At 40.8% G+C, this 27,637-nt stretch overlaps 1 protein-coding gene across 6 annotated transcripts in view; it reads left to right on the top strand.

The window, feature by feature from the left end:
• FYN (FYN proto-oncogene, Src family tyrosine kinase) overlaps positions 1-27,637 on the top strand; it is a 108,748-nt gene that overhangs the window by 53,948 nt on the left and 27,163 nt on the right. For 3 of the 6 annotated variants that reach the window (XM_033143623.1, XM_033143624.1, XM_033143619.1), the window contains exons 3-5: positions 3,694-3,781; positions 10,326-10,404; positions 27,201-27,458. In XM_033143623.1, the coding sequence (XP_032999514.1) occupies positions 27,212-27,458 (247 nt within the window). In that variant the 5' untranslated portion in view covers positions 3,694-3,781; positions 10,326-10,404; positions 27,201-27,211. The remainder of the gene's footprint in view (positions 1-3,693; positions 3,782-10,325; positions 10,405-27,200; positions 27,459-27,637) is intronic. The other 3 variants (XM_033143622.1, XM_033143621.1, XM_033143620.1) reach the window with 2 other exon arrangements.

The raw sequence follows: 27,637 nt of genomic DNA, 5'->3' as shown, positions 1-27,637 counted from the left end.
ACAAAAATACTTATTCAATGTTGCATTTTATTTTCTCAATAATAAACATTTGGTATCGTAACCCTCCATCAGTAGAATATCTTTAGCCAATTACCAGTAGCCATTTTCAAAATGAAGGCCCCCAAAATGAAGCTGGGGACAAACCATAGCACAGTAGTAAGGCATGTGTTTTGCAAGGCAGAAGTCCCTAGGTTCAGTCTCTGGCATCTCCAGCTATAAACACTGGGTAGGTAGTAATGTGAATGCCTTTACCTGAGGGTCGAATCAGATGCAACATTCAATGTGGGATTAAATTTAATATGTCCAGTTGTTTTATTCTAAATAACATTAATAGGGGAGGAGGGAAGACCAGGATTGGGGCCATGGACCATGGGGAAGGAGGACAAGGCTTTCCCCCCTCACCATGAACCTTATGAAGAAGCACCCCCTTGAAGCTGTGGTTAGCCCCAAAAAGGAAGCTGTCACTGGCATGCTGGCAGACGTCCATGCTCTAGGGTTCAGCTGCTTTCTGTCAGTGATCTGGATCTCAGTGTGCCCAACTTTATGAGTGGTGGTCAACTAAATTTTACTCAGACCAGATCTATTTTAATTAATGCCCCTAAGTTATGTTCTAGGTACATAGTATGTTAACACACACATTCATGCTGAGACTTCGCTGTCAAGAGTGGCTCAGGATTTCGTGTCCACCAAATATATTTCATGCCACCCATGTTATGGGGCAAACTCTGGACTTCTCATCTTTATCTCCCCTTCTTTTAAAGCTCTCACTTAGGATACTTTGTGAAAAGCTTTTATTTTAAAGCCAAGTCTGCCTCAATAGCTGTGCCAGCTCAGAATCACATCCTATATGGGGTTGGGAGAGAGAGGCTGTGCCTCTTCAGATATTGTTGGGCTCAAATTCCCACCATCCCTGGCTATTGGCCATGCTGCTGCTAGGAGTTGGAATTCAACATCTGGAAGGCCCTTGTCATGTGGGGTGATATGGCACAGGAGAGCCCAGTGCTGTCACTGCTTTTGACACAGAGCAAACAGCATGATCACCATGATGTTGCAGTGAAACTGTCATACATCTAGCGTGAACCCAGTTGAGAGCACATACTGTAAGTTGATTTTTCCTTGGTGTGCAATCTGTGGGCAAGTTGCAGTAAGAAGGAACAGTGTTGGTGAGTATTTCTGGAGAGCTTGGCAACTAGCCTGAATAACATCTTGCATATCTGACATCTTCGGAGGATTTTAATAGAATGGAATATCTTCTGCTTTGTACTTGTGGGGGCGAGGGAAGAACTGTGGATTTTGCTCACTGAAATCCAAATATAGTTTCCATTTAATACCCTTAGAAGTGGCTTGAATTGTAGATTGACCCCCAAAATTATGGTTTCTTTCTTGTCCTTTCTTTAATAACACTTCTCTTTAATATGCTCAGAAGTGGCTTGAATTCTAGAAAAACCCCAGAAATTGTGGCTTCTTTCTTTGCCATTTTTAAACTAACATTTTCTCTTTAACATGCTGACAGAGCATCCATTTCTAAGTATTAGGTTTGTCTGTATCTGCAATATTAAGGTTTTGCATTGAGGGGTGGGAGAGAAGCTTCTTTTTTTCCAGAAGTGAGATTATGTTTGTTGTTCATGCATTTTGTACACTTTACCACTACTAACAAGAGCTTTAGCAGTGGCTAAGGGGAGGGGGGAAGGAGATGCTTTTAAATTATTAGCCATCTCAACCCATTACGATGGTTTATTTATTTAAATCTCAATAAATCAGTAGTAAAATCCCCAAGTGTACTATCTATTATTAATCAGTGTGATTTTGAAACTTGCATCACTCTTATTTTAGCTCTTATTTTAGCTGTACTCCTTTTTTCCACCCTGGTTTTGATTAGTATTTCCAATAAGACTAGTGTGATATGACTTAGGGGCTGCTGCACCATATATTTCAATATATCTATCTACCTACCTTAATCAATCCCCAGTAGAGGTTAATCTGGAGAGGCACAGTATTGGGGCTGGATTGCTTTCTGCTCGAGTGGGAGGGGGAATGAAGAGCAGAGGAAGGTGCACCTAAGCCTGAAACTTTATCCTTTTTTGTTTCAGGAAATAACTAACAGTGCAATTCAAACCCACGATCTGCCAGTTGGGATTCAGTGGATCCTAGGTCTTCCTGGCTTAGCCGGGGCTACACCAGTAGAAGTCCTTCACCCTGGCTAAGCTGGTGATGTGCCAGAATAATGCCCTCAGCTCAGCTCAGCTGGTGGAATTTAAGCTGGTAGAATTTATACTGACCAAAGCCCCCCCAGAAGGGACATGGTCAGTGCAGGATGGAGTAAGGAAAGACATACCTATTCTAGACCTTTTTTGGCTAGGACATGTGATCCAGCAACCCAGCAGAATTTAGCTGGCAAATGGTAGTGTCAGTCAAATTTCTCCCGAATGAAGTTTGGAATCGGGTATCTTACACTAGCGTAACTCATGTAATTTACACAGACCTTCTGTAGTTAGGATTGCACTGTTAGAGCCATTTTAATGTATAGAACTTGAGAAGCATATTGTACTTTCCAAATGTACAAAGCAGCTCACATTATCTTAGGAACAGCCCACCAAAGTATATTGGTGTTGTTATTCTCATATTGCAGAGGCAAAGGAGTAAAAAAAAAAAAAAACAACCTCCCCCAAGTTCCCATCCAGATGGGGCCTCCTGAAGCATCTATTTAGGAGCAGCAGAACTATACACACTTCTTTGGGAGTAGGTCCCATTGAACTCAGTGGTGCATACTACTGAACAGCATTGCACTGTTAAAAACGTTTCTGCAATTAGTAAATGAGCGAATAATGTCGCATTTCTTTTGGTCCTGAGCTTGTTGCTAAAGCAAGGTTTAAATCAGCAAATTTCTCTAACTCATTCATCTATCTCAAAGTTGACTAATCTTTCTTCCTCCAGATGTTGTTGGACTCCATCAGCCCCATTCAGCATAGCTAATGGATGAGGAAAGTTGGAATTAAACATCATTTGAAGGGCTACAAGCTAGCTACCCCTCTTCTTGCTTTATGTGTTAGCTCTCCAGTTATAATCCTGTTTATCTTTTTTTTAATAAGAATTTATTGATTTTCCAAAAAAGATAACAAACATATAAAAACACTACAAACATACTACATATTAAAAAGAATTAAACAAAAAAGAAGAAAAAACAGAAAAAACTCATACAGAATTCAAAAAAATACATAAAACACCTATTTAACTTTCTTATTTCAAATCTTATTACGTATTTTTTTTATAAGTATAATCCTGTTTATCATGTGGAATATAAACTGACTTAGATTTGAAGACAACTACGCATGAGGAAATACAGAAAATCTTATATGCAGAATAAATAAATAGATCCATTTACTATGATTCTTCAAATGTTCAACATAGATTTTCTTTGTAGTATTCAGGGTATATTTGAATTCAGTCCAGACGCTTAAGTGTAGTTTGTAATATTTTTTTTTTTTGCATTGATACAAGTACCTGGCAATCTGAGAAGATCTAACTAAAGAGTGTGTGTGTGTTCACAACCCTTCAGTATATTTCCAAACTATAGGAGGTTCAACCCATATTTCATTAATCCATTGGTTTAGTGAAGACAAAATAGCTATCCCAGTCTAAAACTTGAATTTGTGCAATCACCTGTGTTCTAAAAGTATTTTTGAATTATTTCAGGTTTACAGCAAAGTATGCAGATGAACTTTTACAGAGCTGGCACTGTTTTCTTCTGTGCACAAGAATGTGAAATACCTTCAGAAAAAAGGTATTTTTCACATAAGTGTCAATGTTTGCTCTGCTTCCATAGGAAATTTATTTAATTGTCAGCTGTATGTAAATAGCAGTAATGATCCCTTGTCTGCTGATGTGACAGCTGCAGACATGGCTCCTCTGTTCAAGACAACTGTACTATAGAGGATCTGCATTTAAAAATCAACACAGGCTGCCTGTACGCAGACACATGTGCCACTCTGTTTTCTCATCAGTACTTTGATTGCTTTAAACCCCATGGGTAATTAGCATGATTGTTACTCAGAATATGCAGATAATCAATTAAATTAAATGCCACTGGCATTGGAAAAAGGTCAAACTAGGTTCTCCTAATCTTTTCACAACCCAAACGGCTTTGAGAAAATAGTGTGTGTTTGTGTGTTACGTGATTCATTCTCTGTTTTTCATATTTCATCTTGATTTGGATTCTGTTCCAGTTCCTTGATAATATTTTGTTTCTTTCCCCAAAAGTAATTGCACATTTATTCAAAATCTGATTAAAACTATTTGGTTTAACTGTTAACAAAATTGATGAGCTTGATCCAGTGATTCCAGCTCTTCAAAATCTGATAGTCATTTACACTCAATTTCAGATACACTCAGTCTCCCAGCACCACATGCTGTCCTATCCTACACAAGTTCACTTAATAATGTTTATTTCCAGCCACAAAAACTGAACCAATATCTGTTGTTGTTGTTGTTGCTGCTGCTGCTGTTGTTGTCTGTCTATCTCAAGATAAAATTGAGTACACCTTTTAAAAATGAAAGTTGTATTGCTTACCAAAATGTTGTGCTGAGTGTTCTCCAATAAGGACTTTCCCCCTGAAATGAGGTGTGTGATGCTTAGGGGTTTTAATTAGGTGGTGATTTTGGGGTTCTGATCCCTACCTTGAAAGAGCTTATCATTTGAGGGGCTATTTTAAAGTATATTATAAATATTATTATAGATTATACGTCATGATTCAATTGTAGGATACAATTCACTTTGCAAATCAGCATTTTAAGTTTGCTGGTATTGCTACGTTAGGTTTGTTGCTTATGCCTTATGTACATGTATGCATTTTCTCATGAATGTGGAACATAAAGGAAAACTGCTTTAATATAAAGTAGTAGCTATTAAGATTATATGTGGGGTGCTGTGAACAGGCAATATGAAGTATTTAATTCAAGAGGTAAGGTCATTGTGCATGTACTCACTGAGTATGTGATTAAGCTGTAATTAATGTGCTAATTACATAGATTGGTTCTTATTCTAAAGGTTATAGGGGAAATCAAAATTCATGAATATGAATCCTTGAATAATCTGGAAATTGTAAAATGCACAACAGATGGGGCAATGAGTACTTAATGCCTGTTGGTAATGGAGAGGCATAGGGGGTTATAACTATATCATGGAACACAGCACCTCACAAAGAAGTGTACTAGGGCTAAGGGATTGATTGTTAAGAAAAATGAATGCCTAGAGTTATTGGAGGATATGGGCACTTCCTAGTTGAAATGTGATTAAATTGCATAAACATTGTTCTTTAGATGCAATCATACCTTGCTTATCTCTTACTACCATTTCTCTCTCTGCTCAGCACCTATTATTGATCCTACCTGTTTAGGGAGGTTTAATGTTTGATGTTTTATTGTGCTTTTAATTCTGTTGGGAGCCGCCCATAGTGGCTAGGGAAACCCAGCCAGATGGGCGGGGTATAAATCAATTATATTACTACTACTACTACTACTACCAGCTCTTCCATTGTGGTACTCAGCTTCTTAATTACCTTTCTCCAGTTTGCCCAGTCCTTCTTTCTGAGGCAGCCTTTGAGTTGAGACCTGGTGGTTTCACGCTCCCCTTCTCCTTTTCCTTCTGAACCCCTGGGCACATGTCTCTGCTCCATTAGTGCCTCCCACATATGTCATCTTCACCACCATTAAACTACCTGTGGAGAGATCAGTCTTTAATGAGAGCCATGTTCAAATGGCACAAATAAAATGGAATACAATTGTTGTGGGACACAACTTGACTCTTACACCAAACATTGGGTACTCGGGGCTCCTACACCCCCCAAACTTGTATGAGTGAATGTCTCCTATTCAATGGAATGCCATTGGCAGTAACTGCCACCTCACCCTGATTCTGTCTAACCCAGTTCACTGAGAGGAACCTTTGACTTTGGGGGGAAGAGAACCTTGCATACATTGTGTACACGCAGAGAAAGAGAAAGTTTACACGTACTCTCACTCTGACCTTTTTAGCCCTGTTGGAAAATCCTGTGCACCAATATATGCCTTTCCTATTCCCATTTTCTTAAATAATTGTTAAAGTTAAATGAATGTGAAAATCATATGGCTGGCATTTTATTACGACATGCATATATATATATATAGGCATAATTAAAGGGTTATTGCCTAAAGAAGTATTTGAAGAGAGATAATTTTAAATTAAGGCTTAATTACCAAGATACACACCTATTAACTTCACATGATTTATTTTTTTCTAACTTGCTTGGACGACTAGTTGCATTTAATCTGAAACTGTGCTGTTCTCCTCAGACTCATTTCTTCTCCTCACTACTTTTATCAGTCATCACATTTCACGCTTTGAAGTTGGGAAATTCTCAAATTTAATTTTTTTTATAAAAAAAAAAACTTACAATGAGCTCTGAGAAATCCTGCTGTGCCTGAGGTACAGCATGGCTATGTGTGCTCCTCTGCTAACTGCCAGTATAAGGCTATAGTAATATGGAAGTGTCACTATTTAGTGTTAAATTTGTGACTGAAACCTGCTCTACTTTGGGAAAGCAGGAGGAGACAAACAGAGCAGATAACTCTTGGCCTTGAAATCTGATTAATTGGACTGTGCCTGGTAATTTGAACCCACTAAATTAGAAAGTCCCTTTCGTTTTAAATAGCAAGTTCTTCTTATACCAAATGAATGGCATACTTTTACATAGCAATTGCGTGTTCAGTAAACATTGCATGTTCTTCACAAGGTCTGGAAATTATATAGTACCCAGGAATTCCAAGTTTAGTTATCTCCAAATCCCATTTCTCCAGTACTTTTCCAAATCTTGGCTTAGCATGAATGTGTGGGTGTGTAGACTCCAGGAGAGGAGGTTCAGATACTTTGCTCCTCCCTGTTCATTCTACTACCATGAACATAAGAAGAGTCTGCTGGGTCAGGGCAAAGGCCCATCTAGTCCAGCATCCTTTTCTCACAGTTGCCAGCCACAGTGGCAGCTTAGTGCTATGCATTAACGTATGGCTTGGCATGTTGTCTGAAACCACTCACTCCAGGCTAATCATGAGCTGTATCAAAGGCTTGCACTATGGTTTTCCAGCTTATTATTTGCCAGGGAGAGCTAAAACCATTACCACATTCTCCTCTGGAAGCCTGCATGCTCATGTGGTCATACTAAGCAAAGGTTTGGCTTGCTGTGGCACACAGATCAGGCCATTGACACTAAAAAAAATCAATTTTTGTAGCAATATGTGGGAAAAGAGCAAGATCCACTGCAGCACCTCAGTGGGATGGGTGCTTTTGCATGTATAAGGTTCATCTTATGTTCTGACCATCTCTGGTAGCAAGACTGAAAAAAGATCTCTGCCTGAGGCCATGGGACAAACCTGCCACCGAAGATTTACAATAGCAGGTGATATGCGCCATTTGTCTGACTTTGTGAAATACAGTTATTATGTGTTTTACCCCTGAATCTTGCAGTTCATTGGGCTGTGACACTCCCAACCTTACCTTGCTTCCTACAAAGATACAATGCCAGGGCTGAAGTGAAACCACCTGGGTTTACAGCAAGGACAGATGAAATGCCATTCAATTCCCAAGTGTGTGGAATTGTTTCAAGAGCACTGCATTTAAATAGGTTCTGTGCATTTTCAGAACTGTTGATGCATGTAAATGCATGTAAAAATATCTACAGGTGAAACGATAGTTGACTTTCTTTGTTGCATAATTATTGCACTTTTTTCTTACTCTCCCCTGTGTCTCTTTGGCAACCGGTCTTTACCTTGGGGAAAGAAAGAAAGAAAGAAACCTCAGAGGTTTTAAAATCAGTTTGAGCGGGAAGGCAAAATGAACTTTGGCAAAGTTGTTAACCTACATAGGAATGGTGTGTGGTGTGTTTCCTTCCGCTTTCTCACGCTGAAATGTAACATAGGCATTACTTTGTGGCACCCAATGTAAGGCTAATTTGCCTCATTTGAATCTAAAAAGGAGCCCACATCCTTCCTGTGCCCTTCAGAGAATTCTAAAAGGCTCTACAGAGAAAACAGATGTACGAGTATGTATCACTTACAATTAGGGACGACATTATTAGGTTCTATGCTGAAGAAACTAAAGGACAAAGCTGCCCATGCAGAAAATTGGCTACTGAGATTATGACGGGAGCTGGACACTCTTCTGTTTACTTTTTCTTGCCGCAGTGATTAAAAGCATTTAAAACAGAATAGCTACAAACAAAGCCAGAGTATTGATTGTTATGCTTCAAGAGAACTATTCTAAAGATGAGAAAACGTTTACAGAAATATTAACAAGAATGGACAAAATTAACTTCCACCTTTCTCTTTCTTTCTTTCTTTCTTTCTTTCTTTCTTTCTTTCTTTCTCTCTCCCTCCCTCCTTCCCTCCCTCCCTCCCTCCCTCCCTCTCCTACTCTCCCTCTCTGCTTTTTTGGGAGGGGGGATTAGTAAGGGAATACAAGCGTGTGTGTGTCTGTCTGTCTGTCTATCTATCTATCTATCTTAGACTCTTTGTAGGGAAGCTGCTGTCCAGCTCTGTAAAATGTAACAGCTTAACTAAAGTCAAATTTGAATGTGCACATTAAGGTGAAGAATGAAGACTGCATTTTGGGAAGAAGATGATACCATATCTTGCTGGAGCAGCTCTGTGGATTGGGAGTCAGGGGCACCATGTTACAGTTGTTTCATTCTTTCCTGTAGGACTGCTACCAGAAAATAGCATTTGCGAACATCTGCTTGGTCCCTAGCACTTGTGCTATTGGATCCCACCAGGTTCCATTCTGTCCCCCGTGATATTTAACATCTGTATGATGACACTGAGAGGTGTTATCTGTGGATTTGCAGCACAGTGTCATCAGTATGCTGATGCTACTTGGCTGTGTCTCTCAGTTCCATCGGAATTAGGAGATGCTGTGCAGAAATGCTGGGATAGCAAGCCATGGTTGTTTTTGGACCAGGGTAGTCTAACTTCAGAAATCTATGCCTAGGTAACCTTGTGACTATGCTACTGCAATGCACTGTACATGGGTCTGGAAATTGGCCTGGATGCTGCTGCAAGTGCAGAATGTGGCTGTCCAGTTGTTGGACTATAACACTAATTGTGAAAGGATTGCACTAGTTAACTGTAAGGCACTAGGTTCTATTCAAGGTGTTAGTATTTGAAGCATTGGATAGTTTGGAGCACAGATGCCTGCAGAATCACCTTCTCCAATACTGCCAGCTCATAGGCTAAAAGCTGTGGTGTTGGCCCTGCTCATGGCCCCATCCGTGGGTATGGCCTGTTTGACAATGACAAGAGATAGTAGGGTCTTCTCTTAGATGTCTCCCCCAGTGTGGAACCCTCTCTAGGTGGAGCTGCATTTGCCCCCCCTCCCCGCTAACAATTGCACTGATAAGAAAAAGACCCTTTGAATGTAGTGAATATAGCTGATTATCTGTTATTCCTTGACTCTTGTCCTGTGCATTCTGAAGTGTGTGTGTGTGTAAAATGTTGTGTGAAGTTTTTAAGGTTTTAATTTGTTTATAGTATTAGATGATAAGAGTCTCACACTCTACTGACTGAGCTACATACTTTGACACAACTTTGTTAATACATTCAGAAATGTTTATCTGAGTGTTTATTGTTGCTTTATTTTTCATTTTACGTAATTGTTGCATGACGTATGCTCTAATACAGACAAAGATATATCTCCATGCAACCATGTTAAACAGTTTGAAGATGGAAACAAATAAAAACTATGTTACAATTAAGATTATTTGACATACAAACAATGTATTATTTGGGAAACTATCTTAAGCACAGTGGTGACAAATCTGATTAAGATCTGTCTAAGACTCTACCTTCTAAATCTAAATTTAATGAATTAATCTACTGAGCAATCCTATTAATGCTTTAATTACTGTTAAGAAGGCAGATTGAATTTAGCAGATTGAATACATGCAGACCGTGTGTGTGTGTGTGCGTGTACATATTCTGAGAAGCAGCCTCCTCCAAATCCAAACTGTCCTTAATACAAACTGCCCTGGAAATTTTGGACTGAAGGCAAGTTAGCTGAGTAAAGGAGAATTCAGTTTGAGAAAATTAATTTTGTTCCTGTATAAGCTAAAGTGCACATTTCTGACAGTTTCTTCTGTCTTGTGCTGGCTCATCCACACTTCTGTTTGTCCCTTGATTTCTAGTCATAGGTCTGATAGGTTTTAGTTTTTTCCTGCAGCTTTCTCCAGGAATACCTTCTCTTTACTGCTGAATCGGAACAAACGTCAATCCACAGAAAACCCGATTGACATTTGTTTTCCCAGGAAAAGTGGCAAGACGAAAGAACTTCTCAGACCTGTGACTGGGAATCAAGGGACAAACAGAAGTCTGGATGAGCTCTTAGTGAGTACCTTGAATCACATCAACAATTCATGATTTTTCATAATGGGCAAAGATGGAAAGCTGTTTGACCCAGTTCATGGGCACCTTGAGAGTTCGTAAATATGGGTAAAAAGTCCAGTGGCTGCTTAGGAAGCATTTTGTACTCAGTTGCTGATAATAACCAATGTGGGCATTAGCCCCCACGTTATAAGAAGCAGTTATAAGGGAAAAGTGAGTGGGAAGCCAGACTCTGTGAGTAAAGTTTTTTCAACATGCAGTGGAAAAAATTGAGACCAGAACCACTGATTTCTGCTAAGTGTTTTGCACTTACAGGGTCTGAAGGAGCTGAACAGCAGAGATATACTGCATTGCTTAGTCATTTGAATTTTGTTTAGACATGACATGAGAGTTATTTTAAAAAAAGCATAGCAAGTGTAAAGAAATGTTAGAAGTTGGGAATATGTGTATACACCCAGTTGCCAATTGTAATTTGCTTTTCTTTACAGCTTTTAGTAATCCATTGTTTTATACATTTTTAACTGAATATGTAATTAAAATTACTAAGGGAAGATCCACAGCAAACATTTAAAGCACATCCAATGTACATTTAAAACACATTAGTTTCCTGAAAGGATTCTGGAACTTCCCTGTCATGGAGCTACAATTCCCAGTACCCTTAACAAAATATAGTTCCTGTGATTCTTTGAAGCCATGCAAAGCAAGGCTGTATTGATAGGTCACTATTAAAATTGAACGTGTTTAATGCCTTAAGACATTAAAGTAGACATTAATACTAATTAGTTTTACTAGGTGGACAACTTAGCTCTTGTTGCAATGGTAAAATGCAGGCTTTAATCCATATAAATGCTAACCAAAAGGTAAGAGGGGTATCATTTGTGCCTTGATTACAGAAATGTGTAATGCAGGGTTTGGACTAGACGGCCCTTGGTGTCCCTTACAACTCTATGATTCTATGATTGATTGATTTTTTTGCTGTAGAATACATTTTGGTAGGTTCTGCTCCTGGAATGCAGAAAGATATGCAAAACTGAGCACAATAATCAGCTGATGGGTGTGTGAATGGATTACTAAGGACGGCACCAGGGCTGGCTTCTCTTGCATTACTCTGGCACTGTAGAAGTTGCAACAGTGCCATTCCTTCCCATCCAGTCGGGTGACATGGGAATCTCATGACCATGCAGCAGGAGTTCACACAGGGACTCACCCACAAGCATAGGAAAAATACTCTTCTCACATGGGCTGTGCACACACCATACATTTAAGCCACATTCCCCCCTCAAAGAATCCTGGGAACTGTAGTTTGTTCAGGGTGCTCAGGCTTGCAGCTCTGTGAGGGATAAACTACAGGTCCCAGGATTCAGGGGGTGCTTTAAATGTATAGTGCATATGCAGCCCACATCAGGAGCTCTTCATATTATCCCTGGCAGTGTAGGAAGGATCAGTGCTGCTGCCACTACTGCACCACAGGCATAATGCAAGGGCCAGTCTCATTTAGTTATTAGTATGCATTTAGTTATTAGTATGCTTTTGAGCATCTATAATACAGCTCTCATTCTTACTATGTATTCATGGGAGCCACTTTGGGGGGCCCTTTAAAGGGGCAAAACGTATATATTTATAAAATGATTTGTAAATCCAAAATATCAGTGCCCATGCTGCCTCCTTGCATGAAAATCCAGGTAAATTAAGAAATTGGAAGTGTAATTGGATAATGGGGGAGAGGTGAGATTCCAAATTACATTTTCTTGGAGGTTCAGTCAATCCATATAGAAAATTCTATTAGCAAATAAACCTTTAGACAGCTGACATTATACTTCATTTAACCCTAGAAGCTGAAATATGTGATTCAGCTTCTAGATAAAGTACATTTCCACTTACTCATTATCTTTCTTTCTTTCTTTCTTTCTTTTAATAGAGTTTATAGTTGCTGCTCCTTACACTGTGCTGCCTGGGATATTTTCCAGGAATCAAAATGAGCTAAAGACAGCAGCTGCCATGGGCCAAACAACTCCCCTCTTTCCAGCTCAGCCACTACCCACCCATACACTCATTGATGGGACTAAAGTCCCTGGCCGTAAAGGAGCACAAAAGCCTGCACTGTGTCCTTGAAGCTCACTAAATGAACATGCTGATGGATGGATTGCCAGAGAGGGTGACTCCTATAACAAAAGGCCCTTCCTTCGAGAGTTCTTCAAGCTTGCAATTTCTATCCCACCTGAGAAAATCAGGCATGCACTTATGTCCCAATCTGCCAAACCTTTAACTTTGCATCCTTCACAGGTTATATAGCACAATCAGTGGTGTTTAAGACTAGTAAAGCAATGGGCCCTGCAACGCGCTCTACGTGGGGCTTCCTTTGAAAAGCACTCACAAACTTCAACTGGCTCAAAGAGCTGCAGCCAGATTGCTGACTGGGGCTGGTTACAGGGAGCAGACAACTCCCTTATTAGAAAAAAGCTCCACTAGCTACAAGTCTGTTTCTGAGCACAATTCAGAGTGCTGGTTATGACCTATAAAGCCTTTACATGGCTTAGGCCCAAGCTATCTGAAAGACTGTATTTCCTCATACGAACCTGTCTGGGTTTAGAGATCTTCAGAGGAGGCCCTTCTCTTGGTCTCCCTACCCTCACAGGTCCAGTTAGGGGGACACAGGAAAGGGCTTTCTCGGTGGCTGCTCTCAGACTCTGAAACTTCCTCCTTGGAGAAGCTAGACTGGCTCCCTCATTGTCCTTCCACCGGCAGGTGAAGACTGTCTTCTTTCAGCAGGCTTTGGGGAACTGACTGCTTTTGATGAAAGGGCTGGTGCAGTGCTGTTTTCATTGTAATTATTTGTATGTTTTCAACAGATTTTATATATCTATATAGTTTTAATTCTATTAATGTTTGATTGTTTTTAATGATTGTTTTTTCTGTGTTTTTAGCAATTCTATTTTTTTTAAGCCGCCTTAAATTCCATCGGGGGAAAGGGTGGTGAAAGAAAGAATGAATGAATGAATAATTTATTTCCACAATATGATCTTTAGTAAAAGCAGGTTCTGTGCCCCTGTTCTACGTGGATTGAAATCTCTCCAAGTTTCTAGATGTCATTTAGGAAAACATTCCCTATTCCCTGTCCTGTGTTTTTTCACTACTGGCAATAGACTTGTCCATCTGCTGTCACCAGCATGGAAATGCTTCTGCTTATTTAACAATTTTTACATATTTAACATGGAGCTATTCCCATGGTATTTCCTTCCCAATGTTGCTATGATAAAAAGTCCAGTTTCTTTGGAGTTCCAGTGTGGTGTAGTGGTTAGGAGCGGTAGACTCATAATCTGGTGAACTGGGTTCAAGTCTCCGCTCCTCCACATGCAGCTGCTGGGTGACCTTGGGCTAGTCACACTTCTCTGAAGTCTCTCAGCCCCACTCACCTCACAGAGTATTCCTCACAGAGGAAGGGAAAGGAAAATGTTAGCTGCTTTGAGACTCCTTTGGGTAGTGATAAAGCAGGATATCAAATCCAAACTCCTCCTCTTCTTCTTCTTCTTCTTCTTCTTCTTCTTGCTCCTTTTTCCAATGTAGCCACAACAATTGCAGAGAACAAAAACCAACAAAGCTTGTACATTAAAATGTATTCAAAAGGATACATTTGTGCATATTATATCATGTGAATCTTTTCCTTGGTTTATATATATATATATATATTCTAGACAAAGATTCAGATTAAATAGGTTTAAACAGTTTGTCTTTTCCTAAACTTACCGGTACTTGCTCCCTGGAGTTTAAAATGGAGCCAGCTCATTGTTACCAGTGCTTTTCGTCTTTAAGCTCATAACAGTGAATTGAGTTTCAGGAGAATTTCCTGCAGGGTGAAGTACATTTTACTACATATTCATACGCATCCAAATAGGCCACTGGAGCTTCAAATATTTCATTATTATAATGCTGCCTGAAGGAAACATAGCTGGATAAAGTCCTTAGAAGCTATACCCTATAAAATGTTGACAAAATGCTTCCATTACCGTCCTTAGTAGCAGTTGGAGTACCAAGTAACTAACATATGAAAAGATTACTGTCTTAGTCCTCTCAGGTGTATATATTTTGCTGCACACATTGAAACGGGCATCCACTTCTGAGGGAAAGAAGAATTTCCCCTGTGACACTATGGCACTTATCAGCTCTGGTTTTTGTAGGTACTTAAGTTTAAAACAGTTTTAAGAAACGAAACCTTCAGTTCAATTAATTGCGGGCATCCTTCTAATCTGACTGATGAGTTAGTTGACCAAATGGTGAAAGCATGTTCTGAACACATGTATTGTAAGTTATACACCCCATATAAGTGAATGGAAAAGCCAAGTAGCACAAGTACTATGTAGTCATTGCTAATTGTTCTATCACTCTTGCTTGTACCTACATGAGCTCTTCCTCCTCTACTCTCTTAACCGATGCATATAGAGCAATGGGGATTGCTGTTCCCTAACACAAGCACTTGATGGACACTTGTCATGATGGCCCCTAGATAACATTTTCCCAAAGAAAGTCCTATCCTGGAGCTGCTATATATGCCCCATGGAAATGACTATTGACTGTTTAGAAGGCACTTATAGCCTTATTTTTTGCCAGGCATTTGCAATTTTTGGGGTTTTGTATTTTGTCTCTCACTTGTTTTATTGCAGTCTATTCTGAAATGATAATGCATCATTGATTTGCTTTTGTTTATAATCTGTTGTAAGCTACTTTGGTAACTAAGAGTGGCATATAAATGTAAATATAGTGGTACCTTAGGTTAAGAACTTAATTCGTTCCAGAGGTCCATTCTTAACATGAAACTGTTCTTAACCTGAGGTACCACTTTAGCTAATGGGGCCTCCCGCTGCTGCTGCGCCACCACCACACAATTTCTGTTCTCATCCTGAAGCAAAGTTCTTAACCTGAAGTACCATTTCTGGGTTAGCGGAGTCTGTAACCAGAAGCGTCTGTAACCCAAGGTACCACTGTAGTTGAGAGTTAGTGGGAAGGAATCATGTGGAGCAGCTGTATTTTTCGCAGAGAAGTAATGAGACTGCACAGAGAGGCTCACAGTGGCATTTCATCCTCATTCTTAGTATCTTCATGGGGGGGGGGGATGTGAAAAAGTAACCAAGATAATCCCCTCCTTTTAAAGAGTAAAAAGGTAAAGGTACCCCTGACCGCTAGGTCCAGTTGTGGACGACTCTGGGGTTGCGTGCTCATCTCACTCTATAGGCCGAGGGAGCTGGTGCTTGTCCGCAGACAGCTTCCGGGTCATGTGTCCAGCATGACTAAGCTGCTTCTGGTGAACCAGAACAGCACACGGAAACGCCATTTACCTTCCCGCCGGAGCGGTACCTATTTATCTACTTGCACTTTGACATGCTTTTGAACTGCTAGGTGGACAGGAGCTGGGACCGAAAAACAGGAGCTCACCCCGTCGCGGGGATTCGAACCACTGACCTTCTGATCGGCAAGCCCTAGGCTCAGTGGTTTAGACCACAGCGCCACTCACGTCCCATTTTTTAAAGAGTACAAAAAGCTTTAAACTTTTGTGAAAGCAGTGTGAAAGGGTACCAAGGTGTGTCTTTTGGACCTTCCATTAAACTTCCATTTTTAGTGCACAGTAAATGTGATTGGGCAAATCAAAGTCAACTTCCAAAACTAAGGGCATAACTTAATAACAGTATGAATTTGAAAAAGAAAATAATACATCTTTACAATTTATATATTTCTGCTTCAAAGAAGAGTATGCCTCCACTCTTTAAAAATAAAACAGACCTACTTCTTAGCTTATACCAATTAGTGCTCGATGATATAAAGGTTGCATAAGTTCTTTTTATAAAATATAAATAGATTTCTGGGGAAATGACAGAATCTGCCTGTCTTGCAGATGGATTTCAGTGGTACTTGCTTAAACAAGTTTGCTGAAATTACTCTCCTTCCAACTGAACACTGCTCTTTTCCTTGACTGAAACTGGTACAAGCAAAGAGAATGGAAAAAGAATTCACTATTAACAAAACAAAACAAAAAAGGAGGCCCTAACACTCATAGAATTATCTGGCAATGAAACTCTGTTCAAAATGGGAAGAGTTGGCAAAGTGGCCTTTTGTTGGGAGCTTGGAGGTGAGCCTCCTTCTCTTTCATTTCCTGCATTGGAGAGTTTTTGATTACGCCTGCTCAAACAGCCACTTTGTGCTAATGTGTTTTCTTGTGGATTTGCCAGGTGACCCCCTGACTCATGGGCACCCTGCCAGTTCCACCACAGCAACTGTTCCTTAAACAAGCACAGCAAGTGAAGTCAGTTTTTGCTACTGCTGTCCAGATGGAACACTGACTTTCCTGTTCCTTTTCAGCTAGTGGTGAATATATCCTAAGGTTGTTTTTGGTGGGTTGGGTTTTTTTTTTTTAAGTACCTCAATGGTTCTCAGAATGCCAAAAGAAAGAAGATGGCTTTTGATGATGATCTGCAAGATAATTATTATTATTCTTGATCACTGCATCACCCAAAATACTAGTGGATTTTCATTCCATGGAGTGCTCTACTTCGGTTTCTTTGGTTTCCTTCCATCAGCTTCTTTCTGTGAGGCTTATCTGTAAATATAAAATGAAGGATAGCTCATAAGCTACAACATTTGTTCTGGAGAGGGGCAGTTTTGTTAACAGGAAAAGGTGATCATGTGGGTTTATTTGTAGTGTGTGTCCTTCTCCCCACCCCACAACCACCAGAGCAAAGGGAACACATCCATAATTGTAACATTACTGTTGTCTTGCTCTGCCCTTACTGGCTGTGAACATCAGTGCCAATTGGGGGCTGAATCAATGCTGTGAAATGGCACAACATAACCGTAAATTTGTTCCAGGTAACATAGATATGGAAAGTAGCAACTGAGAGAAGCAGAAAAGAAAACAAGAAAGGGCATACTTGACGTGGTACAGTAGATAAGTCATCTTTTTGTTGTTGTTGTTGTTCCTTCTTGACAAATGCCAGGAAATTGTCTTCTGTGTGCAACAAGGACGTCTTTTCATGTGCTATTTCTATAGCAGGTAGAGGTGAGTAGCAGCTGTCCTGGAATAAGCATGCTATAAGCAGAAACTACAATGGACTCCAAAGCTGGGCTGTGTGCACTGACCAAAGGCTCATCCCAGCTGCATGTTCAGGTCAAAGAGAACTGGAGAGTACCATAATCATGTGAGACTGACTACATATACATCTCTCAGCCATTTTGCTCTTGGGGTGCTAGGTCATTAAGGCAGAAAGAAGAAACAGGCAAATGATCTGTGAGGCGTACAGTGCCATTTCTCTTACATACTAGGCCTGGGTGATATATTGCTATATCGTCTAGGACTAGTATGAGGCGCCAATACAGCTTGTTCCTCCCTCTGCATCTTTAAACTGCAGCTGCCCTTACTTCAGCCAAGCAGTTAAAGGAGCTCCCAGCCCAGGGCTGGCTCCCGTGAGCCAGCGGCGGAGTGGGAGCTCCGTGAAATTGCTCAGCTGAAGGGAGGTGGTTGGTGGTTGCCCACTCACCCGTGAGCGGGGGGGGGCACTGGGGCTTTCTCAGCTGGGAAGGAGGAACAACCTTCCCGATTCCCAGCTGAACTGTACAAACTAGCTGCGTTGTCCCAGCCCGTGAGCACCTGGCTGAAACCGCCTCAGTTCCTGAGGTAACAAAAGAGTTACAAAATAGTATTTAAAAAATAATAATCCTAGTGTTAGTATGAAAAATGTTGAAATAAAAATTTATTTATCACTGAAGAAAGAGAGAATTAAAAGTATTGGGTAATAGGTACTAATTAAAGCAGGGCCTATCCCTTCCCAGTAAAGAAATCTGGCATTAGCAACACAGATGTTATACTACTGACATAAATAAACAGGCATACTTCCCACTTGGCACATTATGCTTCTTGCTTGGTTCTGGATCACACCTTACACTTTGGCAAGTCACTTAATTTCCGCCTCATTTTCCCATCTCTATGCAGCAGAAAAGACCATATGACTGTGAGATCAGCATTCCTTCGTGAAGGACTTTTCTTCTTCCTCTTCTCACTTTTCTTTTTTATTTCCATCATGGAAAATAAGCAGGAAACACCACAATATTGCCTGGAATGTTGTTTGCTGTTATATCTGTCTGGACTTTGTCAAATATTAGTGATTTCGGATGCTTCTTCCCACTGGGTAAGGAATAAAATACTTTGCATTAAAAATGGAATGAGGTCCCTGTGAATAGAAGGCAGAATTGACATGAATTTATCTTTCTGTAAATGAGACCCAGGTGGCGCTGTGGGTTAAACCACAGAGTCTAGGGCTTGCTGATCAGAAGGTCGGCGGTTCGAATCCCTGCCACGGGGTGAGCTCCCATTGCTCGGTCCCAGCTCCTGCCCACCTAGCAGTTCAAAAGCACATCCCGTTGCTCAGTCCCAACTCCTGCCCACCTAGCAGTTCGAAGGCACGTCAAAGTGCAAGTAGATAAATAGGGACCACTCCAGCAGGAAGGTAAACGGCGTTTCCGTGCGCTGCTCTGGTTCACCAGAAGCGGCTTTGTCATGCTGGCCACATGACCCGGAAGCTATCTGCGGACAAACGCCGGCTGCCTCAGCCTATAGAGCGAGATGAGTGCCGCAACTCCAGAGTCGGACACGACTGGACCTGATAGTCAGGGGTCCCTTTACCTTTACCTATCTTTCTGTAACATGCCACTAGGATGCCTCTCTACATTCTGGGCCAAGCAGAAAATGATAGGAGTATCTATTTTAAGAGTACACTCTGATTCAAAGTGAAGCAGGCAAGGCATTTATTTATCCAAGAGGAGTAAAGGGGCCCACTGACCATTAGGTCCAGTCGTGTCCGACTCTGGGGCTGCGGCGCTCATCTCGTTTTACTGGCCGAGGGAGCCGGCATACAGCTTCCGGGTCATGTGGCCAGCATGACTAAGCTGCTTCTGGCGAACCAGAACAGCGCACAGAAATGCCGTTTACCTTCCCGCTGGAGCAGGTTTTTTTAATCTACTTGGACTTTGACGTGCGAGTAGAAAGCCTGCAATACCTACCTCTCTTGGTTTTCTCTGTGACTCATTTTTTATTAGAGAATTGGAGGGAGAGGGGGATGATATACATACGGAAAGTAGGATGTGCAGACAATGGAATTAGAAACCTTGTTTAGGATAAACTGCTCAGAATGTTTTAAAATATTTAACTAAAAAAGGGATGCTGATGCTGAGGGAATTGTGCCTTTTAAAATTATAACAGTGTGAGGAAATGATTTAGTCTGGGTAAAATAGTGAAGGCAGATAAATTACCACTCTAGTACTGCTGCTCTGGTTAGACTTGGAGCTCTGTGCAGATTTTTTTTAAAAAAACCAAAAAGTAAAGATTTAAAAAACACTTTAGAGGTCCATTTATTAATTTGCCTGTATTAGTCACCAGGCAGGTCACTGGCTTGTGTCTGAGTGCTCAAAGCCTTGCTTTCACAAGTTGTCCCTGCCTTACTACTTCCATCTGTAAAATGGATAACAGTTATCTGCATGCTTGGCTCCTTGAGCACATAACGAATAAGTGTGACTCAACCTATATTTAAGGCTTTTGCTCACTTTTGCCATTTAATTCTTTAATGTGTTTTGCATTGTAGTTGAATGTGACTTAATGCGTAGTCGGTAACTGGGCTCACCTGTTCAGTGTTCTGCTCTGCATTGCATGTGGAGTTCTTGTTTTGTGTTTCTAACTGTTAGGGGCTGTTCTGTGTGAATGGAGCTGCTCAGCAGCTGGAGAGTTAGGAACATATGGAACAGCTGACAGTATAATTTACATGAACAGAATGTTTTATGTGGGCTTTTCCTTTAAGTGACTGCTTTCACAACATTGCACAGATTACAGGAGGTGAGGTGGGTGCCTGGAAAGATTTGAGAATCACCTCCTTTGTGGGCACCAATACCCAATGAAAACAGCACAGTGTTTAGCATTGTAGCAAGGATTCTGCCTAAGTTGGACTCTGCTTATTTGGCAACTCTTGTCTCTTCCATGCAAAACTGATGACCATAGTGAGTGGGAGGAAAGCAAGGACAAGAGTTTACAAAAATTTATTTAACGGTTTCTAGCCCGTTTAGCAAGATCAAAAGAGTCTAAAAAATTGTTTTTCCCCTTTTGAACCATTCTGCTTACACAAGTTCCAGAATCAAAGCTGTATTTTTTAATATTTTTATCTGTTATACACCTGCCATATTGTACACAACAACCCAAGTACATGAAGGAGTGCAAGCATTTGAATAAATGGCACTGCAAAAGCAACAGAATTACTGTCCCTTTAAGGAGGTGACTGTATGAGATTAAACTTCCATCCCCTAACTCAGCCTTTCTCAACCTTGGGTCCCCAGATGTTTTTGGCCTACAACTCCATTCATCCCTAGGTAGCAGGATCGGTGGTCAGGGATGATGGGAGTTGAAGGCCAAAAACATCTGGGGACCCAAGGTTGAGAAAGGCTGCCCTAACTGAACCCTTAGTTCTTTATTTTGGCTATGAGACCACAGAAATAGAAATAGTACATAGCAACCATAAAACATACAAATACGGATACACGTTTCTGGTACATAGATAAAATAACTATAGAACACCACCACAGTTATGGGGCACAATCTTTAAATATATCGCTATTACGATTTCAGGAAGTAATTAAAATAATATGTTAAAATATCAATAATCGTGTAACGTTCCAGCTCGTCTCTTATACGAGAGAACTGAAATCAGAAATCTTGCTACCTGCAATGTTCTGTGCGGGTCATTATCTTGCAGCATGTGTGCTAAATGAGATTCAGATGGTTTATTAACAATCTCCAAGATTATTGGATTCAGAATACTAGTCCGAGCTGCAGTATAAGGGGGGCAGTTAAACATTATATGGTAAAGGGATTCTATTGATTTATTGTCGCAAGCACATAAGACAGAAACTTGGCCTTTAGAGAACCTGTGACTCAGTACATTTGATGGAAACACATTGAACCTTGCTTTGATGAATGCGAATCTATGTGACGCAACAGAAAGAGAGAACAGGTATGATGAAATCTGAGGCATAGGAGTAAAACCAAGGTTCAACGGAGAACAGACTCCTCCGCCCGTCATACAGTTATGTTGTAATTCAACATCATCCAGTCTTTGTTTAATGACTCTCTTGGCTAAGCTGAGATCTAAATTCAGTACATCCGACGGAGAGATTCCATACAGCAGAAGTTTAGCATGGATTTTATTTGACCATGGGCTGAAAAATTCGTCTCAACATAATCATTGAATAAGATAATAGTTGGGCAGTCTATGCCATAAGTCAGCCAATAATTAAAGACTCGATAACTGAGCCCTTGCCAATTACCCTGTCACTCTCCTTCCCCAGTTAACACACAACTTAATACATCTAGAGGACTTTACATGGAGATTCCAACGTGGTCTTCATTCTGGAGTCCTTCAGGCTGCTCACAGATTGCAGCCTTGGTCTTCCACCTTCAAGCATCAGGTTCACAACAACCAACTATTACTTACCCATAGCTCTTTCTTGAGAGCTGCCATACAATCCTGTTCTCTTGTTAGCAGACCTCTTTCAGCTCTTTGCCCCAGTATTATCAGTTTCTGGGTTGAATCTTCATTATCCTTTCCTACCTTGGTCTGGTAGTAGCATCAGGGCAATCCAAAAACACAGAGGAGAAGCTGAGGTCAAGCACAGTGATGCAAGCCAAGCATGGATGTGGTCCAATAGCAGGGACATGAGACAAAGCCAAAATTAAGCAGTGCAAAAGTAGGCAAAATTTCAAAAGCAAGGGGTTAGCAGCGGTCAGTCAGTGTAGGAACAAGAAGTCAGACTGAACAGAGTTAAGGGCCTGTGCTTTTCACAACTGGGAAGCTCACAGTAAGGGCTAATATAGCCTGTCTTTCCATCCCCCCCCCACCTAATTGCAATTGCTGCTGTTTAGGGGCATTCAAGAGAGCTTTTCGCTTTTGAGGAGTACCCTTCCTCATAAGGAGTCCCAGGGTTCATGACAGGGGATCCTGCATGTTCCCCAAAGTCAATGGGAGATTCAGTCCATGCTCCAAGGTGCCTGTGTCCAGTTCAGGGCTACACATGACAGACCTTTGAGATGCCTGCCTCTTAAGTCCAGCTCACTCAGGCCCCTCCTTTAGCTCCAAGAGCTGCTTTACCCACCCAATACAAAACCTGGCCTTTTATTTACATCAGCCAAGACCCTCCATGCAGTCACTAAAATTTGGGTGAATTTCCATCCTCTTACTGACTTATGAGTCAATAAGACGCGGTTGAATGTCCACTAATTGACAAATTAAAACTGACCACCCTTTTGATGACTGAGTCTCAGTATAGCCAACAACCATTTTACATGCGTTCAATATGTGCATGACACATAGCCAAAAACATGTGCACGTCATCACAAACCTAGAGGTGACTAGAGAAACCGCAAAAGTGGCCCTAAAAGAATGCAGAAAGGGCAAAAACAGTGTACAGTTGTACCCCAGGTTACGCACACCCCGTGTTGCGGACATTCCAGTTGCGAACGCCCGCAGCCCGGAAGTGTTTCCGGAACGCGCAACCCGCGTGCGACCCCCAAATGCGCAGAAGCGTTCTGCGCACTTCGCACATGCGCAGAAGCACTCAAAGCGAGCTTCTTCCAGGGTTTGGGGTTTTTTATGCATTCGTGGTATGCATGCCCACGTTACGTACCGCGACCTGGAATGGATCAAGTACGTAACCCGGGGTACCACTGTAAAAGCAGCGCCTAGCAATCCCATAAGCCTTTGCATGTGCAATCTCAGGAGCCCTTGCACTGACTGTTGAGTCCTGTGGAGAGTTGGAGTTTGGACAGGGCAGTTTGGAAGGAGTGATTGTGGTGGAATTTGGTGGAGTTTTGTTTTTTCAAGGGGTTTTCAAGGGTTTTCAAAGGTTTAGAGGGTGTTTGTAGGCTTTTTCAATGGTGTTCCCGATATACACGATTTCACTTAAACATGTGGTGCCTCAGCATAAAATGGTCGTTTCCTGTATAAAGCCAGAAACTTCTCTAAGCGAAGCCCCCCCCCCCATGCTAGACCGCAGTGACAATTTAACTTACACTTTTCTGTCTGCTATTCTACCTTCAATACAATGTATTCCTCTAGCTTCCAGCAGGAGCATGTCAATTAAATGATCATCTTGTTTCAAATGACAAGATACATTTACTAAACTTTACATCAACAGTACAAAACTTCTCAACAGCTGGGATAGCTCATTCAGTAGAACATGAGGTTCTCAATCTCATGGTAATGGGTTTGAGCCCCACGTTGGGCAAAAGACTTATGCACTGCAATGGGGTTGGACTTGGTGACTCTCATGGTTCCTTCCAACTCACAGAATTAGATGAGTCTTTGATCCTAACTATCCATCCCTTCCACAGATATTCGCTGTACTGTATATTCATGCATAAGGATGACACTTATGGCATAATTTTATGCATGTTTTCTCTAAATCAAGTCCCACTGTGGGGCTTACTCATGGGATTCAGCCTTATAGTGACTCTTATACATAACACCTCAGAAGTAAGCCCTATCGAGTTTAATGGAGCCCATGTAAGAATGTATACCAGGTTCCCCACTTCTGTTGTATAGTGTTGCAACTTCAATAACACAGTGTAGAATTGTTGATTCTGTACAATGAACAATATTTTGAAAGGTAAATTTGTGCTCTATCACTTGAAGTTTCATTATTCCTGTACACTTGGTTTAGCTTTCTTTAGAAAATTCCTAATACTGCTTTGGGAAAGTGGATCAAGATTAAGCTTCTAAAATTATGGTAACGGTAATGGCAAACTTTGAAACGGTTCCATGACCCAGCAATCCAAACATTTGAGGAAGAAATACATCATCCATTAGAACCATATTAAAATCTTGTTTACCGCTTGTGGTGTTGAACATAAATCTCCAAGGGGTCTGGCACAAATAGTTTCCAGATTTTGTTGAATGATATCATCACCGCTTGTCCTGAGCATGCATGTTTTCAGCTATACCAAGCCATGAATGCCTCCATTCAGCTCAGGTTTGAATTTGAGATGCTTCGTGAAAACAACGGAAAATAGATTCTTGCCCTCTGGTTGTTCAGAGCTGCGGTGCTACTGCTGAATGGAGGATGTATTTTAAAATATCTGCAAAAACCCTGGAGTCCTTTTGAATCAAGTCCAGCAATGTGCTTGTACTTCCTCCTGAAACTTAACTAGGCGACTAATGATATCATCCATAGCTAGTGTCTTCAAGAAGGAATGGACAACTTTTCAAAGTCTTGGCTTGAAAAGAAACATGTAGGTTACACCCTCTGTCACATCTCACACAGTCCTGCAATCAGGCAGCTTTTATACGTGCACTGCCCAGGCACTGGAGCCAAGCTGAAGAGGACAATAGAAAGGGAAATGACCTTTCCATCAAACTTTTCTGCCTGCTCCTCCCCACCTCTCTCAAAGAAAATACATGCCAGCAAAGAGAGAGAGAGAGAGAGAGAGGAGAAACTGACTAAAATATATTCATTAAAATATGTTGCACTGATGTCACTGTTACCTCTTATAAAAATCTGTTTCATTTGGGTCCTTTTTTACAGTTTGGAAGGCCTGTGTACCTATTCATTACTGGCCTAGTTTTCTGTTACTTGTTTAGTTGGCCTGCATTTCTTGAATAGCTGCTTTCTTCCTTTTTCTTTCTTCCCTCCCCCCCCCCCTTTGGCACCTCGAAGTTAATAATTCACTTTTTTGTTGGCTCAGCGTGTGAATAATACATTTAGGGTCATATCCTCCCCTTCCTCTGTAATAAAGTATATCCTTGCTCAATTCAGATTGTGAAAAGTGTTCAGATATCTATAAAGCACTATTAAATATAGATGGGGGCTAAACCTAGTGGAAGAGAAATTCCACATAAATTCATATGCCCAAATGTGGGTGCAGAGGTTTTTTTGTTTCATTTTGGAGGTTGGTTTTATTTTGGGATTCTGATCTCCAAGCATATTCTGCCCTTTCCAATATATGTAGTTTGAAATCACAGTGTGCAACTACTCTCCAATCCTGTGTAGAGGCCTCTAGGAGCCAGTGTGGTATAACTGGCCCGTAGAGATGCTTAAAGTACCCCCACCCCACCCCCACAAGGCTGTATGTTGCATGATACAAAATTGTGCCACATCTGTCCCCGTTAGAATCATCTGGTGGGGTTGCATGGGGAAGGGTAGAGGGTTAAACCCACACCACACCATTTTTCCCATACGGCTCTTACATATGAGTAGTATTTTCTGTTTTTTATATAATTTTTTATTGAATTTTATAAATATTTTTTGTCAAAGCATCCATCTTACATATAATATGTAAAGACCACTTCACCATCTTGGCCTGAGACTTCCCTCCTCCTCATCTAATGGTTTTCCTAATTATGCTCTGATATTGCTTGTTGTTGTTACCCTTATATCCAAATCTTAAATACAACATTTAAACATCATATTGATAATAATTGATATCTCTAACCGTACAAAACTTCTTGTAGCCCTATTAACAATGTCAATTGTTTACAATTGTCTCTCAAATACAATGTAAATTTATTCCAGTCTTTCAAAAAGGTCTGGTCCTGCTGGTTCCGAATTTTCCCAGTTAGTTTCGCAAACTTGGCATCTGCTTAACTTCATCTGCTACTCTTCTTTTTTGGGATCTCTTCCATGAGTGGTATGTTCTGAATCATGCTGTGTGTGGAATGTGAAGCAGTGTAAACTCTGAATGCAGCATGTATATGTATGTAGGAACTATTATGTGCAGTAAACCAGCAGCTATCTCCGAGGTAACAGCCTCTAGCATAAAAGTGCAACTATCTCAAAAATGGCTGCCAGCTCCTTGGCTATATTGAGGGTGAGCAGCTATCATTGCCATCCCAAAGTGTAGTAGAGAATAGGTGAACAGTGGTGTGGAGCAGGAGGAGTATTGGAGGAGCCTTGGGATCCATCTCTCTCTCTCGGGAATCTTACCTGAGGATGGTCAGAACCTTGAGCTGACACTTGGTGTGGGGTTAGGGTTTGCCCAGGTCAGGCAACTAGAGCATGAGTAAACCTCTTGTCAAAGCAAATACAACAGACAGAAGAGCTTGGTGGCCTTTTCTACTTCCAGCTTTCTCAATGTTGGGGAATTTTTGTAATGGGGTGGGAGAAGTTGAGACTATAGAATCAGAAACAAAATGCACAGTGGTTCATGAGCAATATTTTCCACAGTGGTAATGTGAAGTGACTTCAGAAAGGATGTGAGATGACTTCAGAAAGCCAACACAATTTTAAAGGCACTTTAACATCAATACATTAACAGGAAAACTACAGAAGAGATACCTATGAGATCGGGTTAACAAGAGGCTAAAATCATTGGGTGCAAAGATGCTTTTTATGAATTGTAGGAGACTTTATCCTGTGTTGGTCCATTGTCTTGTCTTTTTGGTGTTCGCATCACAGCAAACAAAGGACTGGCATAAGCCATGTTTGAATCACACTTTGGAAATGCAAAAAGGGGGACATTGCCTTATAAAGGAAACTTCTTTATTGCCCACCTATGTTTCTTATTTGGAGCACAAACACCAAATGGAAGGTTCAAGAAGTTGCTTTCTAGACATGTCCCAGAAAAGAGATATGTTGCCTTTAGCTGCTTGATACTGATGTATCCCAAAAATATATCTGCATTTGCTAATTGGTAGAATTAACTGTTTATGTGCCATATCATGTTGGTAAAGTTTATCAGACATAAAAATGAAAACAGTGTTTGTTTGTTTGTTTGTTTACTGCAGGATTTTAGATAATGGGCTGTGTGCAATGTAAGGATAAAGAAGCAACAAAACTGACAGACGAGAGGGATGGCAGTTTAAACCAGAGTTCAGGTTATCGCTATGGGACAGATCCCACCCCTCAACATTACCCAAATTTTGGTGTGACTTCAATTCCAAACTACAACAACTTCCCCACAGCCGGTGGACAGGGGCTGACCGTCTTCGGTGGTGTAAATTCCTCATCACATACAGGCACACTGCGAACAAGAGGAGGCACAGGTATATCATTTAGAATAACTTAATCTTTTTCAAAGCATATTAGGTTTCTTCAGTTCAAAAAAAAAAATCAGTCTTTTATTGAGGATCATTTGCATTCTTGCAACACCCACCTCTGATTTGAAGACATGAAATGATTCTTGCTCATGTGGGACACAATTCACAATATAATAATAATTCAC

This window comes from Lacerta agilis, chromosome 3 (assembly GCF_009819535.1).
Source record: "Lacerta agilis isolate rLacAgi1 chromosome 3, rLacAgi1.pri, whole genome shotgun sequence".
Taxonomy (NCBI): domain Eukaryota; kingdom Metazoa; phylum Chordata; class Lepidosauria; order Squamata; family Lacertidae; genus Lacerta; species Lacerta agilis.
This window is presented reverse-complemented; position numbering and strand designations above follow the sequence as displayed.